Here is a 16,629-nt window from a genome sequence, read left to right as displayed (position 1 = left end):
CCTCAGTTTAAAACTTTTTAGTGGCTCCTGAAGTAAAGCATGAGCTCTCTAACCTGACAGACAAACGCCTGGCTAACCAGTCTGGTCCCATTCCCAACATTGTCACGGAACTGATGCAGTTCGCTTGGCTGGCCGGGGCTGTGCCCCCTCCATTCTGCAGCTTTCCCACTCGTGCCCATCAGGCTGCTGTCATTGCGTCCTTCAAGACTCCCTTCCAGGGGCTCTCAGTTGAGAGAGTTTGCCACTCTTGATCGTGGGGTTGTGAGTTTAAGCCCCATGTTGAGCATAGAGCTTACTTTAAAAAAAAAAAAAAAGACTCCCTTCCCGGCTCTGGTGCCCACAAGGCTGTCCCAGGTCCCTACTTCTGCCCTTCATTGGGCACATCACTAGGCCTGTGTTTCAGCAGCCACCACACTGCTGAGCCCATAAGGCTCGTTCACGAACGTTTGTCAGTGAGCACACATCGGTTTGTATGTCTGAACACGTCTCCACATAGGAGTTCCTGTGCTCTGTGTCCCATCTCTCCCCTGTCCCTGACCTGGTCCGAGGGCCTCCTTCCTGAAGAGTTCATTCCTTCCTCCCAGGGTGAATAGGGACAGGCTTTCCTGGTCCAGGGCATGGAGACTAGTGGGGGGTGGACCCTGAGGAGTGTCCTTTCCATCCCGTCTGGGTCCTGGTGTCTGTTAGGAGAGCCAACCCCCTGCCTGTGAAGGCCGTATAGGTGCCGTAAACAGGTCCCTCAGCATCTCCCCATGTCGTGAGAGGGCCTGAGTGCTTGGTGGAAACAATGACCGTTCCTCTCTTCTGTCCTTGCCTGTCTTTCGGGACCTAGTAAACAAGAAAGGTAGGACTCGTTCCTTCTCTCTTCACACGCCTCCCCATTCACTCCTTATCCCTGTGCACATTTTGGGCCCAGCAGGGAGGGGCGGTGCTTTGACCGGAAGCCTCCTGGCCTATGCTTGTCTGGTCGGCTCAGCAGGCTCTGGGGTGGGCTCTGTCACTGTCTCGACTTGTACGCTGCACAGGGGATGCCCCTTCCCCAGGGCACAAGCATAGTGCAGACTTTAGTGCTTCCCCGGAGTGCACAGACTGACTCCGAGCTCACCAGAGCCTTCTACCAGCAACCAGTTCTCTAAGATTACCTGAGTGCTGCAGGAGACCTATGTGCAGAGAGCACTGGCTGCAGGGCAGGGGGACGTGTGTGTTTCTACACACTCGTTCACACTTATGCAAACACCCGCGTGCACATAGCGGGAGCAGCCCCTGGATGCTTGTCAGCAGCTAGACCCCGTGGTCTGTCTCTGACCCTGTCCCTGTAGACGGGGGAACTGAGGCCGATGAGGGAGGACTCCGCCCAGCTAGGGTGACGCCTTCCCCGTCCTTCCCCTGCTGCTCTGGACATTTACCCTGATACCGAGAGACAGACATCCGGGGCCCAGCTCTCTGTGATGTTTGTGTATCATACGTGTTGTTTGCATGTTTACTCCTGGTGGCTCCTGCTGCCTCAGCTGTGGTGGCCTTGGGGACAGCAGCCACTGCCCAGTGGTGACCTCCCCCCTCTTGGAAGGTGCCACCAGCCTTTGCAACCCCTTTCCCCCTCGCTGCACTGGCCCTCTGTCCACTCTCCAGTCCTTCTGTGTCCCCACCCGCCCCACCCTGTGTTCTCCATGTTAAAGCTGCTCTGCCACTGGCTCCCCTGCGCTCAGAGACCCCAGGGTGGGGCAGTGGGAGGGACCAAGCCGGACACACAGGGGCTCTGCCACAGCCAACCATGCCGTCCATCTCTGTCCTCCACCTGGACCTCAAGTTCTCACCAATCATCCTTCTGCCTCTTCAGGAAGAGGACCCACTCGCCATCGTCCAAGGACGAGCAGTCAATCGGGCTGAAGGACTCCCTGCTGGCCCACTCCTCAGATCCCGTGGAGATGCGACGGCTCAACTACCAGACGCCAGGTAGGGCGGCTCCTCCAGCCCACCTGCCCCCCAGCCCGGGCCTGCAGGTGCTGGAGTCTCTACCAAGAGACTCTAGCCTCATGCCCCCATTTCCTATCCCTGTTTCTTCTTTCTGCCCCTCTTCTTGAACCCATTCACTTCACTGAAGTGACAGAAGCTTCTATATCCAACAGCTACTCAGGTCCTGCCTTACCTTGGGTCAGGCCTCCAAATATAGGCTAAGGATCCTCACATAGCCCACATCCCAGCCACAAGGTGGCCAGCCTCTGCACCTGCACTTTGTCTCCTCTGCCCCAAAGAGGGGTGTGTTGGTAGGAAATGCCCCATCAGTCATTTGGGGTAGGATAGGGTACCTAGATTTACGGTGTGAGCACAGGGACCCCACATAGGGCTTTATATCTGCCTTCCTTCTCCAGCCACTTACGCATGGCTCTCTTGTCTCCTCTTTCTAAGGTGTCACTCCCTCCCTGTGCCCCAGTAGATGCAGCTCAGACCCGTCCCCTAGAAGCTTCCCAACCTGCCCCAGCCCCCTACATAGGCCTGGGGGTCTCCCCTGGCTCCCAGAACCTCTCTGATTCTTCCACTATGACTCCTCTTACACTGGGCTAGAATTGCCTCAATGACAATCCAAGCTCTGTGGGACCATGAACTGTGTCTTGTTCATTGTCATCCCTTGTACTGTGCACACAGTGGTCTCTAATTGGGTACCTGTAAAATGGACACACAGACAACTGAGTTGAGTGAGTGAACTAACATACATACAGGGCTTGTGTATATGTGAGCTAGTTAAATCGGTGCATATTAACGTACTGCAAAACTTAATGGCTTGAAAAAATAATTATGTGTTACCCCTCATAGTTTTTGTGAATTAGAAATTCAGATAAGAGTATAGCAGGAACAGCTTGTCTCTATTCCAGAATGTCTGGGCCCTCACCTGGAAAACTTGGAGTCTGAGAGCTAGAATCATTTAAAGCAAAGGTCAGCAAATAAATAAATAAAAACTTTAAAAAGGTTGGGGGGCGGGGAATGGTGCGCCTGGGTGACTCAGTCAGTTAAGCGTCTGCCTTCAGCTCAGGTCATGATCTCACGGTTTGTGGGTTTGAGCCCCACATCGGGCTCTCTGCTGTCGACGCAGAGCCCACTTCAGATCCTCTGTTCCCCTTTCTCTCTGCTCCTCCCCTGCTCGTGCTCACACTGTCTCTCTCTCAAAATAAATAAATACAAACTTAAAGCAAAGGTTAGCAAACTTTGGCCCATGACCAAATATGGTCCATTACCTGTTTTTGCAAATAAAGTTTTATTGGAACACAGCCACACTCATTCGTTTATGAATTATGTATGGCTACGTTCACGCTACAAAGGTAAAGCTAAGTAGCATCTACCATACATCCACAAAGCCAAGAATATTTACTGTCTGGCTTTTATGGAAAAGTTTCCTGTCCTCTGAATTCTGAAGACTCAGTGTTGGTGCGAGAGTCAGCCATGAGCCCACCTGGGGTTGTCATCTGTGACGACCACACGCGGCCTCTTTCTGTGGCCTGGGCTCCCTCAACACCATGGTGACTGAGTTCCAAAGTCCTGCGTCCTGAGAGCAAGTGAACCGGGTGGCCTAGTGGGCTGTTGTGACCCAGCAGAATCATATCTGTGAGGAATCCATGCTCCAGGATGCCAGGGGGCCTGCAGGGCAGAGAAGCCCCCTCTGAGAGGGGTTGCTGAGCCATGTGGGCGTGAGTCAAGCAAATGGGAGGGAGCTCCCTTCGTTGGAAATAGTCCTGCGGAGTCAGCATACGGACACTGGGTGTCCTGCCTCATTGGAGTTGAGGTATTGAAAGCCCACGGATGAGACTGGAGGGTACGCAGAGGTCTATCACAAAGGAACCTGAGCACCAGGCTCAGGGGTTTGGACTGCATCAGGAGAGCACCAGGGAGGCATTAGACGTTTTCAGCAGGGGAGTGACAGAGTCAGAACTGTGATTTGGAAATCTCGCTCTGGCTGCTGTGCGGAAGACAGATTGGAGGAGAGAAATGGGGAGCCTGGAAGGCCCCGGGAGTAAGTGAAAGGTGCATGAGGAGGGTGGCTGTGGGGGTGGAGGGCAGTCTTAGGAAGCGTGAAGTAGATGGCAGGGCTCGGGCTTATGGCTGAACAATGAGGAGGGGGTTCCGGGTGGCAACTGGGCCTGTGGGTCTGGACCTCCACACCCCCATCCGCCTGAAACCACGGACGTGGGAGGAGGTGCCAAGCGGCCTGCAGTGACCAAAGCCGGAGAACGGAAGGGGGGGGCAGCCAATAGGAGGTGAAATGTTGAGAAACGATGAATGAAGAGTAGCCAGGGAGATTAAGAAGGAGCAGCCAAGGAGGCAGGGTATGGGAAGAGTGGAGTGTCCCTGAAGCCAAGGCCGGGGATGGCTGTGCACCCAGGAGGACCACTGGCTTTGGCAGTTGGGACTGGGGAGAGAGAGAGCATGGTGGCCGAGTCCTGGGGGCAGAAGCATCTCGGTTGGTTGAGGAGCAGTGAGTGGGGAGTGAGCAGGTGGAGAGACCCCTTCCAGAGGCCAGGGTGTGACGGATAGGATGGACAGGACCATAGCAGGAGAGGAGAGAGGTGTGGCTTAAAGAGGGATTTTTCTTTTAACTGATATGGAAATTGCTTACCGGTGATGATCCATCGATGCAGGGGTAAAGGGTGCTCAGCTGTGGGACAAGAACCCAGAAGCTGGCTTCAGGCCCCTGGCCCAAGTGGGAGGGGTGTGACGTAGCCCAGGGGAGCAGTGTGGCCATGCCTCCCTGCGTTCAGGTCAGCAGAGGACAGGAGGCGGGTGAAGCCGGGGTTCTAGGCTGGTGGGCTCGGTTTTCTCCACAATGAGAAGAAAGTGGTCAGAACAGCAGGGAAGGCATGGCCTGGGTGTGGGCACTGAGCAGATATGCCCAGGAGGACTGCTGAGCAGCTAGGAGCCCAGGGCCCTGATCCTGAGTCACTGTGGCTGCAGAGATCTGGGAGGAAAGGAGGGATAAAGACGAAGTGTGTAGATGTGGTAAAGGCCAAGTGCAGAGGATGAGGGCGTTCAGAAGGGACTGTGGAATGGGGCCGGCCATGAGCCCCCAGAGATGCGGAGCTCAAGGAAATGGGGCTGCCAGTGGGGAGAGGCATCTCTGTGGACACGGTGGTCCCCAGAGTGTTGAGAGAACCAGGAATCAGAAGGGGCAGAGGGACCAGGGGCATGGCAAGTTTTCTTAGTGTTTTTTGTTTTTTTTACTTGAGTGAACTTTTTTTTTCCTCCTATAATTTAGTCTTTATTCTGAAAAGTTTTCAGACCCACAGAATATATAGTTGTTTCCTGCACCTCCTCGTGCAGACTTACCCTGTCATTTCTGGCCATACATGCCTCCTCTCTCAATACGAAAGCAGCACGCTCCCCTTTCGCCTCCCCATCTGAAAATAGCCAAGGTCAGGTTTTGATACCAGTGGGGATGAGGGTTGGTTGGATAGGATTCAGTCTTAAAAAGGGGCCCCCAAGGCTGTCCAGACCCCCGGGTGTTGGGAGCGCTCCGCTCTGGGTGGGAGATGGGTCTGTGTCCCCGGGAGGCAGCAGGGGCCCGTGGTGGGGCCTGCCCACCCCCCTCAGCCCCTCCACGTGTCCCCTGTAACCAGAGAAGGTCGATGGGCTCTCTTCTCGTGCCCCGCTATCTTTTGTGTTTTCTTTCTCTGCAGGTTCCAGTGTCCCCAGTTGCCCGAATATCTCAAGTTAGTTTTCCAAGTTCCGGGGGCTACTCTGGCTTCTGTGTGTTTCCTTCAACTTTTTCTCACCCCGTCGCCTCCACCGTCCTTCCTTAGATTCTTTCCCTTCTCTCCTCTCTTCTTCTCCCCTTCTCCACCTCTCTCCCCAGCTCCCTCCAGTCCTGTCTTCCCTACCTCTGGCCCCGGCCCTGTCTCTCTGCCTCTGTAGCCTCCAGTCCCAGTCTGACCCCCTTCTGGGTGCCTCTCCTGTCTCCACATCTCCCTCCTCATCTCTGCCTCTCTCTCTAGATTCTTCTGGGTCATTCTGCCATGTCTCTGTACTTTGCGTCTACTCCATCCACACGCTCAGTGTGGAGACGATGACGTCACCCAGTCTCCCACAGTGACTGGCGCCAGTGAGGGGCAGGAGGGCTGTGCATAAGCCGGGCCTGTGGGGCAGGTGTGCGGCTGCGCCACCCCCCAACCTGGGCTTCCAGCCCCAGCCCAGGAGGAAGGATGCCTGGCATCCCTGAGAACCCGCCGGGCAAGGCCCTGGTGCCCCCACTCAGCGCCGTGTCCCGCACACATGCCCTGCGCACATGCCTACACGTGCTCTCAGCACACACACTCCCCTCTGTCCTCTCCCACCTTCTGGCCGCCGTGTGTTCCACCATCCTGTCGCCGCATGTGCTGCCGTCTCCATGCCACCAGTGCCGAGTGCTCCATGGTCACACATGTTCACGTGTGCACATACATGGATTGGGGCTGTCTCCACCACCCCACACAGGCCTCACGCTGACTCTGCCTTTATGTGCCTCCGCCCCCAGGTATGCGAGACCACCCGCCCATCCCCATCACTGACCTGGCAGACAACATTGAGCGCCTCAAAGCCAACGATGGCCTCAAGTTCTCCCAGGAGTATGAGGTGAGACGTCCGTACCCCCTGCCATGTGCCTGCTCCAGGCCTAGCCCCGTGCCAGCTCCTGCCCTGCCTCGGGCCCCAGCTGTGGGTGGGCGGCTCCAGGCTTCCCCAGAGTACAGATTGGAGGGATCAGCAGTGGCAAGTAGGGAATTCAGCTCTTGGGGTGCCAGGCCTGGCTGAGGCCCTTTTAAGCACCCTAAGTCTGGACACTCAGACACGTGCCCACATGCTAACAGAAGCAGACAGAGGGTCGCGCGTGCGCACGCGCGCACACACACACACACACACACACACACACACACACAGAGACAAGTAGTAATAGCTCATTTATCAAGAGGTTACCTCAGGCCAGACCAAACTGGGCAATTTGCATGTGCCCTCTCATCCTGTCTTCCTCGAAGTATGAAATGGTACCATTATTATCCCATCTTACAGATGAGGAAGCTGAAGCGCAGAGAAGGGAAGTGACTTGCCCGAGGTCAAGTAGCTGATGTGTAGTGGAGCCGGCAGTCAGACCCAGGCCTGCCTGACAGCCTTTGTCCTGCTCACGCACACCCTCACGTGTGTTCTCAGAGCCGCACAGGTCACAGAGTGGACAGTTGGGTGACTCGAGGCTCGCCGCTCAGGCTGCACAAACCTTCCTGCTCACAGCCCTCCACATACTCTGTTCACTCTGGTTCACTCTGTTCGCTCCTAGCTGCTGGGGCCCCGACTTCAGCTTCTGGGGTCTGAGGGCTTCCAGGCAGCCCAGCTGGTCGGGGGCTGGGGGAAGGATTTGCTAGAGAAGGAGACGATAAAGGAGAGCCTCCCCTCCTCTAAGGAGCACAGACAGAGGTGTCGTTCTGCCTCGTCGGGTCCTGTCCCGCTGTTGCCCCTGCTCCTAGCACAGGCCTGGCCCAGGACTCACCCTCGATCAATGATGAATGGATAGGTGATTGATGGGCTGGCTCAGCCCAGCCGGCAAGTCTGCTCCCTCTAGTCAGACGTCCGCCCTCGGCTGTGCGTGGTACCCTGGGGTCCCAGGATTCCCCTTCTGAGGGCTGTGGGCCAGGTTTCCACAGAGGCAATTGAGCTTGGCAGGCAAATTGATGAACGTGTCTGCTGCGAGGAGAGCATACCGCCTCTACCTGTAGAGCACCCACTGCAGCCTGCTTTGCGATAAGTCCCTGCTGCAAAGGTACCAAGATTGATGAATCATGCTCCCTGTTCTTGACCTGGCCAGGAGGGCCTTCCATAGTCTCTGCCCACACTCATCCAGTCCCATGTCCCACACCGGCCCTTCCTTGCCACGAGACTCTGCATCTCACTGTCTAGGCTCACGGTGTTCCCCCTCATGCCTTCTGCCCACTTCTCGAGTGTGAGCTTTCCCTCCTCCTCCAGGAAGCCTTCTCTGCCTGCCTAGGCCTGCTGTGGGCTTTCCCTCAGCCCGAATCCCATAGCCCTGTCACCTTTGTCGGTCAGTCAGTCCGTCAGTCATCACGCGCTGTCGAGCGCTTACCCGTGCTGAATACTGGGAACATGGATACAAATGCCTCAGGCAGCTCAACCGGTGGGGGAGACAAGCTCAGACAGATAGTCGACATTGAATATGACAGTATACCCTAGTATTAAATATGACAGAGTGTGCAGAGAAAGTAGGCTGACGGCACCGAGGCAGGCTGAGGGGTGGGGTGGGCAAGAATGTCTCAAAGAAACAGTGCCTGCTGTCGTGTGGAGAGTAGTAGGCTGGCGCCAAAACATGGCGGGCATCGTGGGCTCTGCTGGGAACTTTGGATCGTATCCTTCTGTAAAAGGGGGATAATAATAGAGCCTGCTTCATAGGAGGCTTACGTGAGGGAATACATGCAAAGTGCTTAGAACAGTGCCAGGCACACGGTGAGTTCTCACGGAGACTCAGCTGTTACGGTCATCATCGTCTGTGGGGATTTGGAGCCGTGGAAGGCATTGGAGCAGGAAATGGATAATCAGATCTGCATTTTCTGAGGATTGTTCTGGCTCCAGGACAGAGTAAGTCAGAGTGGGGCAGAAGCAAAGAGGGAAATACCCGAGTCTAGGCTGCAGTGGCCTGGCTGAGGCCAGTGGCAGCAGGTGGAAGAGAGCCACGGGGGCGGGGTAGCACAAGGGCACAGTGACTGAGGGGACGGGCACGGAGGGGTTTTTGAGGATGGCTTGAGGGTTCTGGCCAGGGTTTGGGGGTAAAGGGGTGAAGGTGCCTTTGACCGAGATGGTGTTCCAGTGGCAGAGCCGGGCATAGAGGGAAGCTGATGAGCTCCGCTTGGCAAGGGTTGAGATGGCAGGGCCTGGGGGACCCCCAGGTGGCTGCTGACCACTCACTTCAGCTCGGGAGCTCGGGGAGCCCAGGATGCAGCCGGGGTAGTGGGCAGCTCCAGATTGTGCGTGCAAGATCCCACGGGCAAAGGAGGGCCCCCCGCAAGGTTTCAGAGTGCAAAGGCCTGGGAGTGAACCCCGAGGAGCACTGTGCCCTGCCTGCAGGAAGGAGAGCTGGACAGGGTGGTGCAGCAGGTGCCCAGAGGCCCCAACGATGTCGGGGACTGCATGGCTGGCTACCATTGCTCTCTCTTGGTCTGTACTCATTTCATTAGTTGGGTGCAGGGCTCGAGGGACATTCCTCTGCCTCTGCCCCACCCCGACCACTCTACCAGGCAAGGGGATTTGGTGCCATGGTCAGAAGGGCCTCTGTTCATCACCTACCTGACAGGTGGTGTGGGAGCCTCTGAGCTCCACAGCTGGGGGCACGGAGCTGGTTGTGGCCTAGGAGCAAAAGCAGCATGTGGCCACCACCTGGCAGTCTGGGTCTTGGGGGCAGTAGGGAGACCTCAGCTATTACCCTGCTCTACCTGCCTCCTCCACTTCCTACAGTCCATTGACCCTGGACAGCAGTTCACATGGGAGAATTCAAACCTGGAGGTGAACAAGCCCAAGAATCGCTACGCAAATGTCATCGCCTACGACCACTCACGGGTCATCCTTACCTCCATCGATGGTGAGCCAAGGGCAGCGCCCCCTCCCATCCCCTTGCTCTCCTCCTTGCTGGCTGGGGTGACATTCCATCCTGTACGAGAGGCCCGTGAGTCCCAGGGGTGCACCAGGGGATGGTGGGCTGGACGGGGGGCTCTGGGATAATGCTCTCCCATGTCCCTTCGTGCCCATAGGTGTCCCAGGGAGTGACTATATCAACGCCAACTACATCGATGGCTACCGCAAACAGAATGCCTACATTGCCACACAGGGCCCACTGCCTGAGACCATGGGCGATTTCTGGCGGATGGTGTGGGAACAGCGCACGGCCACTGTGGTCATGATGACACGGCTGGAGGAGAAGTCCCGGGTAGGACGGTGCAGGGGCCTGCCAGGAGGTGGGGTGGGAAACACCCAGCCACCAGGTGACTTCAGGCACCTTTTTCTGTCTCTGTCCGAAGTTCCTCAAGGAACGCACCAAGTGCTGTTGTCTTCTCGGAGTGTTCCCACGTTCCCTAGCTGCTGGGTATTCCTGGGGTATGGCGTGTTCCCTAGTCACCAGCAGGTTCCTAGGATATTAACATGTTGTACCAGATGCTGTCATTTTCCAAGAATGTTAATATGTTCCCCAGTTGCTAGCATGTTCCCAAGATGTTCACATGTTCCCCAGATGCTGGAGTGTTCCTGGGGCATTAACACATCTCCTAAGTTAATTAGTGCAAAGAGCTGCTGTTATCTGCTTTTGCACTGCAAAGCATTGACTGGAACGTAAAATTTACAGAGCTTGAAAATGGCGCATAAACCTTATGGGTAAATTTGGCAGAAAATGTGCCTGGTGTGATCTGGTCATGAATAAATAATTTTCAATTACGGCCCTCATTCTCCCAGCTCGGGTAGGGATGGCATTATAGCACGAGAACCTGATACGGTTTGGTGAGAGGGTGGCACAATAGATCTGAGAGGTCAGGGCGGGGGGGCCTTGCAGCCAAGTAAGCTAGACCTCCCACCCTTCTTTGCCCCTGGGGCCCCTGCCAGTCTGAGCCTTTGGGCAACTCTGAGCACCCTTGCACCTGCCCCACTTGTCCCCCTGTAGGTGAAGTGCGACCAGTACTGGCCAGCCCGGGGCACTGAGACCTACGGCCTCATTCAGGTGTCCCTGCTGGACACAGTGGAGCTGGCCACATACACCGTACGCACCTTTGCACTCCACAAGGTATGGCCCTGCCCTGGTACTCGTTCCCCACCCGGGCCCTACCAGACAGCAGCGTGAGCTAAGCGTGCTGGGGACGGGCGAGCGGGAACTCAGTGCTGGAAGCCGGGGCTTAGAGGTATGCGAGTGCCCCGTGGCAGCCAAGGCTGTGGGTGGGATGAATGGAAAGAGCGCCTCGAGCTCCTTCACTCCGCCCCGCATGGCTTCTGAGTCTGGTGAGAGCAGCAGGTCTGGCCTCAGCATACTCCCCCTGTGACATCACCTGCCCCCACTTTTCTTCCCAGAGTGGCTCCAGTGAGAAGCGGGAGCTGCGTCAGTTCCAATTCATGGCCTGGCCAGACCACGGGGTTCCCGAGTACCCGACCCCCATCCTGGCCTTCCTGCGGCGGGTCAAGGCCTGCAACCCACTCGATGCAGGGCCCATGGTGGTGCACTGCAGGTGAGGGGGTAGAGTGCCACCAGAGGGGTGGGGTGGGAGGTGGGGTGGACCTCTGCCCCAAGCCGAGCCCGTGTCCTGCAGCGCGGGCGTGGGCCGCACGGGCTGCTTCATCGTTATCGATGCCATGCTGGAGCGGATGAAGCATGAGAAGACGGTCGACATCTATGGCCATGTGACATGCATGCGATCGCAGCGGAACTATATGGTACAGACAGAGGACCAGTATGTGTTCATCCACGAGGCGCTGCTGGAAGCCGCCACGTGCGGACACACGGAGGTGCCTGCCCGCAGCCTGTATGCCCACATCCAGAAGCTGGGCCAAGTGCCTCCCGGGGAGAGTGTGACCGCTATGGAGCTCGAGTTCAAGGTGGGCGCAGGGGCCTGGACTGGGTCATGGGGATGATCTCCCCAGAAGGCCAGGCCTGACCAGCCCCTTCCTCTGTCTAGTTGCTGGCCAGCTCCAAGGCCCACACATCCCGCTTCATTAGCGCCAACCTCCCCTGCAACAAGTTCAAGAACCGCCTGGTGAACATCATGCCCTATGAATTGACCCGCGTGTGTCTGCAGCCCATCCGTGGTGTGGAAGGCTCTGACTACATCAATGCCAGCTTCTTGGATGGCTATAGGTCAGCATGCCCGTGACTGCACACCACGCCCCACGGGTGCGCAGGCCTGCAGCTGGCTAGCTGGAGGCCCAGCAGAGTAGGGCCAGGCCAGAAGATCAGAGTGGGCTTCCTGGAGGAGGGGTAGTCAATCTGGGCAGGGCTTCAAGGGACTAGACAGTCTGAGGGAGACTCGAGGGGCGGCAGCCCCTCCGGCATGTCCGGTCTTGTGTCCACTGCAGACAGCAGAAGGCCTACATCGCCACGCAGGGGCCTCTGGCAGAGAGCACCGAGGACTTCTGGCGCATGTTATGGGAGCACAACTCCACCATCATCGTCATGCTGACGAGGCTTCGGGAGATGGGCAGGGTGAGCCCACCACCCTACCCCCACCCCAGGGCCCTTGCCATGCCTGGGAGCACGCCGGCCACGTCTTCACCCCTCCCTCCTTTCACACCCAGGCCCTCGGACCCCTTCCTCACCACCTGAGGTGCCCTACCTCAGAGTTCTCTGAAACCCGGGGCTCTCCTCCCTGACTCCTCCCTGCCTGATCATGGGGGCTGGGTCCTTTGTCCACAGGAGAAATGCCACCAGTATTGGCCAGCAGAGCGCTCTGCTCGCTACCAGTACTTTGTTGTTGACCCAATGGCTGAGTACAACATGCCCCAGTATATCCTGCGTGAGTTCAAGGTCACGGATGCCCGGGTAAGTGTGGAGAGGGGAGCGTGTACCTTTGCGTGAAAGCATGTCTACGACATTTCCCGAGCACATGTGGGGTGGTGGCTGCCTGCATGGCGCCCTGGCTCAGGCTGCAGGAGTCTGAGGCGAGGGCGCAGGTGTGTGTGAATGCATTTCCCAGGGTGGCTTCAGGTGTCGTAATTTCACGGGTACACACCCTGTGTCATTGTCCTGCCCGCCTGGCCTGGTGGGGCTGCAGCGTGGGGAACAAGCGACGTACTTGTTCCCTACCCGCCTCTCCCAGGATGGGCAGTCGAGGACGATCCGGCAGTTCCAGTTCACAGACTGGCCCGAGCAGGGCGTGCCCAAGACGGGTGAGGGCTTCATTGACTTCATCGGGCAGGTGCACAAGACCAAGGAGCAGTTCGGGCAGGACGGGCCCATCACGGTGCATTGCAGGTCGGGCTGACCCCGTGGAGGGCTGGGGGAGGGGGGGTGACTGTGGGCCTGGTGGGCGGGATCCCTGATCCAGTGCTGTCCCTGAGCAGTGCCGGTGTGGGCCGCACTGGGGTGTTCATCACTCTGAGCATCGTCCTGGAGCGGATGCGCTATGAGGGCGTGGTCGACATGTTCCAGACCGTGAAGACCCTACGCACACAGCGCCCGGCCATGGTGCAGACGGAGGTAGGCGGGCCCACTGGCCGGTGCACAGGCCAGGCTCCTCACATGTACACGCCGCCAGCATTTACCATTACCTGCTCAGCCTGAGGTGCCAGAGTAGGATGAGTGGAACCCGCTTCTCATTCAGCAGCTCTGCACTGAGCACTAGCAGAGTGCCGGGTTTCCGGCGAGGGTTGGACCAGAGTCCTTATGGAGTGCACGCTCTAGGAGCAGATAAACTTGATGGAGGTGGCTGTGGGGGCTGGGGGAGCAGGTAAGTATGGGGCACCGGGGGAGAAAGATGAGCCTTCGGAGGCTCCTCCAGGCTCTCTGGACACGGCTTGGGGCAGATGTCTGTGTCTAGCACCTGCTTGTGGCCCACCAGCTACAGTGTGAGTGCCCTTGGCAGCGTGTCGGGAGTCTCCACTCATACCAGTCCCCTGTTCCGGCAGGACCAGTACCAGCTGTGCTATCGTGCGGCCCTGGAGTACCTTGGCAGCTTTGACCACTATGCAACGTAACTACCGCTCCCCTCTCCTCCGCCGCCCCTGCCTGGGGCTCCGGAGGGGACTCAGCTCCTCTGAGCCATACCGACCATCGTCTAGCCCTCCTGCACGGATGCTGTTGCTGGCAGAGCACAGCCCACTGGGGTCACAGCGTTTCAGGAACATTGCCACACCAAATGGAGAGCCCAGACCACCCCTGGGCGAGTGGGTGGGCCGGCAGGCAGGTGCCGTGGCCCGTCTCTGTCCACCAGGCCCGCCCGGAGCCTGCTTCGAGCTCTCTGTTCCGCTGCTGCCGCGTTTCTCATGCTTCTTTTCATGGGGTGGGGATGGAGACAAAGTCTCCTTTTTTATACGTTAAGTGGGGTAGACTGAGGGATTCTAGCCTCTTCCCTCTGATTTTCCTTTTGCAAATCCTTAACTGCAGAATGGGCCGCTGTGGGGGTTGGGGTTCAGTTTGTTTTCTTTTCTGAGTTCGTTTTGGATCTTCTTTCTGTATGAGTCTTGCTGCTGAAGGACAGAACATGCCTTCCTCTGCGTGGAGCTGGGGCCACCAGCCTAAGTGCGGGCCCAGCCGTGGGCCTGGGAGGCATCACCGGTCCAGCTGCTCTTCTGGCCGTTCAGACAAGATCCTGTTTCAGCCAAATGCAGGGAAACACAATTCTTTTTTTGAGTTTTGTTTTGTTTTTCCTTCAGAGCCTTATTTTAGGCCCCACAGACAGTGGTGGGCGGGGAGGAGATAGGAAACACTCATCCCCAGTTGTCTATTCCCGTGTGTGTGTGTAACATTCACAGCCCAGAACCACAGACGTGTCTCGGGGAGCCTGGCAAGGCGTTCCTCATCACCATCGTGTTTGCAAAGGTTAAAAAAAAACACAAAGAAAAAAAAAAAAACAAAAAAAATCCAAAAAAAAACCAAAAAAAAAAAAAACCCACCAAGAAAAACACAGAGTCATCCCCCTGGCCTCTGCTTCAAAACCCCAAGAGGGGAGGCAGCTCTGTGTTCCTGGGCTTCCCAGGGGAGCTGCCAGACTGACCTCTGGGCCCACAGAGCCTTGCTTTTGTCCCCAGCATTGCGGGTACGGCGTGGTGTTGGTAAGCTGTGGATCTGGCCATGGGGCCAAGGTGACTGACACAGGTCAGGGTGTGTACCACGCCCCGCACACCTCAGGGCCGAGCAGGGGCACAGCTGGCCCTTCAGGTCCAGGCCAGTGGGCCTGGTAGCACATGTCTGTCCTCAGAGCAGGGCCAGATGATTTCTCTCCCTGGTTTGCAGCTGTTTTCAAAGCCCCTGAGAATCGCTCTTTTCCACTCCTTCAAGATGCCCTCCTAAACCAATGTGGCAAGACTACTGGACTTCTCTCAATGGTACTATACTCGATCCTTATTATCTTGGCTTGCTGAGGGGCAGGGAGAGGGCCTCTTCCTCTGGGCAGCACTATCTAGGTAGGTAAGTGGGGGCGGGGAAGGGTGCATAGCTGTTTTAGCTGAGGGATGTGGAGCACATGTCCCCAGATCTAGCTAGGCTCAGTCAAGATCAACAATCCAGGGTTGGTAATGTTGGATGAAACATTCATTTTTACCTTGTGGATGCTAGTGCTGTAGAGTCCACTGTTGTACACAGTCTGTTTTCTATTTGTTAAGAAAACTACAGCATCATTGCATAATTCTTGATGGTAATAAATTTGAATAATCAGATTTCTTACAAACCGGGCCTCCGTCTCAGCTCTTTCTGGAACCGAAGAGTGGGCTCTGTGAGTTCAATACCTAGGGGTACATTCTGGAGATTTCCTGCTCCTAAGGAGACAGTGAGCTGTCCTGAGTATTTGCAGCAGTCGGGCTCCCAGCGTGGCTGCCCACTTTCAGAAAGGAACATTATAAACCCTGAAAACCAGATGCCAGTGTGTTGTCAAGGGCACCCCACATGGGACCCAGCTCCCCAGGCAGACAGCAGACCCTTTGCCTCTCCTCACCCTCAGGATGTTCTGGGCCATCATGTTTGGGACCCCGGGCCTCCCCTCCCCTTTCCTCTCCTCCTCCCCTGCTGTAAGGATAGAGATGGCATGTGCCAGTGGAAGCTGGGATGATACAGAAATTGATTAATGAAGACCCTTGTAGTCCTTGCAATGGGGATACTGGACACAGTGTGGCCATTCGACCGCCAGCAACATCTGCTTGTTGAGCCTTGCAGCCTTTCCACCAGTGATCAGACTAGACCCACCGAGTAGTCAGGCCGCGGAACTTCCCGTGGCACAGAGAAGAGCAAGACCCAGAACAAATGGGAAAGAGAAGTCAGCAGTGACCGGACTGTTAGTGCCGTGACCAGCCCCACACTAAGGCAGCACCTAACCCTGAGCTGGGGTCAACGAAGGCTTTCTGAAGGTGACGTCGGCTGGATTCTGAGTGTCCCATAGGGCAAGCAGTGGTTACCAAAAAAAAGTGGGAAAGGCATTTCCAATGAAGAGAGCAACTTGTACAAAGGCTTGGAAACATGAAACCAACAAAAAAGAGAAACCCAAGGCGCGCAGCTTGACTGGGGCAGGTGGGACGCGGTGAGAGAGGTAGGCTGGAAACAGCCAGATGGCACAGCGCGAAGCTTGATTTGATTGTGGAAGGGACGTGGTCCCTGGCAGGTGACCGTGCCGCCTCCACCTCGGGCCTCACTGCCATCCAGTGTTGGCAGCTGTCTCCTTGGAGGCTGGGAGTGACCGAGGCTTGGGATTAGGGCTTTTGGCTCCCCAGCACCTATGTCAGTGCCTGGCGTATTTCTACTTGTGTAGAAAAATGATACCATCATTGCATTACAGTCGATGCTATTAAGTTTGAGTAATTAATTACTAACGAAAAGAATGGGCCATTAAACATCTTTGAGTGAGGGACAAATCTCAGATCGTCACTTGAACGAGAGTGCGAGGACTGTGGGACAGACTCTGCACAGAGAATGCTTTAGGACGTGATCACTAAACC

The 16,629-nt window shown here is 56.6% G+C and overlaps 1 protein-coding gene across 13 annotated transcripts in view; it reads left to right on the top strand.

Moving 5' to 3' along the window:
* The window catches only part of PTPRF (protein tyrosine phosphatase receptor type F), an 86,708-nt gene extending 72,101 nt beyond the window's left edge, over nt 1–14,607 (top strand). For 8 of the 13 annotated variants that reach the window (XM_060623812.3, XM_060623813.3, XM_060623820.3 and 5 more), the window contains 14 exons: nt 1,838–1,953; nt 5,664–5,696; nt 6,497–6,594; nt 9,472–9,595; nt 9,765–9,940; nt 10,664–10,783; nt 11,065–11,219; nt 11,301–11,586; nt 11,667–11,845; nt 12,064–12,190; nt 12,401–12,526; nt 12,804–12,958; nt 13,048–13,183; nt 13,612–14,607. In XM_060623812.3, the coding sequence (XP_060479795.2) occupies nt 1,838–1,953; nt 5,664–5,696; nt 6,497–6,594; nt 9,472–9,595; nt 9,765–9,940; nt 10,664–10,783; nt 11,065–11,219; nt 11,301–11,586; nt 11,667–11,845; nt 12,064–12,190; nt 12,401–12,526; nt 12,804–12,958; nt 13,048–13,183; nt 13,612–13,680 (1,900 nt within the window). In that variant the 3' untranslated portion in view covers nt 13,681–14,607. The remainder of the gene's footprint in view (nt 1–1,837; nt 1,954–5,663; nt 5,697–6,496; nt 6,595–9,471; nt 9,596–9,764; nt 9,941–10,663; nt 10,784–11,064; nt 11,220–11,300; nt 11,587–11,666; nt 11,846–12,063; nt 12,191–12,400; nt 12,527–12,803; nt 12,959–13,047; nt 13,184–13,611) is intronic. The other 5 variants (XM_060623818.3, XM_060623816.3, XM_060623817.3 and 2 more) reach the window with 1 other exon arrangement.
* Nucleotides 14,608–16,629: the final 2,022 nt, after the last annotated feature.

The sequence above is a fragment of the Panthera onca genome, chromosome C1 (assembly GCF_046562875.1).
Source record: "Panthera onca isolate mPanOnc1 chromosome C1, mPanOnc1 haplotype 2, whole genome shotgun sequence".
NCBI lineage: Eukaryota > Metazoa > Chordata > Mammalia > Carnivora > Felidae > Panthera > Panthera onca.
Note: the sequence above shows the minus strand (reverse complement) of the source record. Positions and strands in the feature narration are given on the sequence as shown.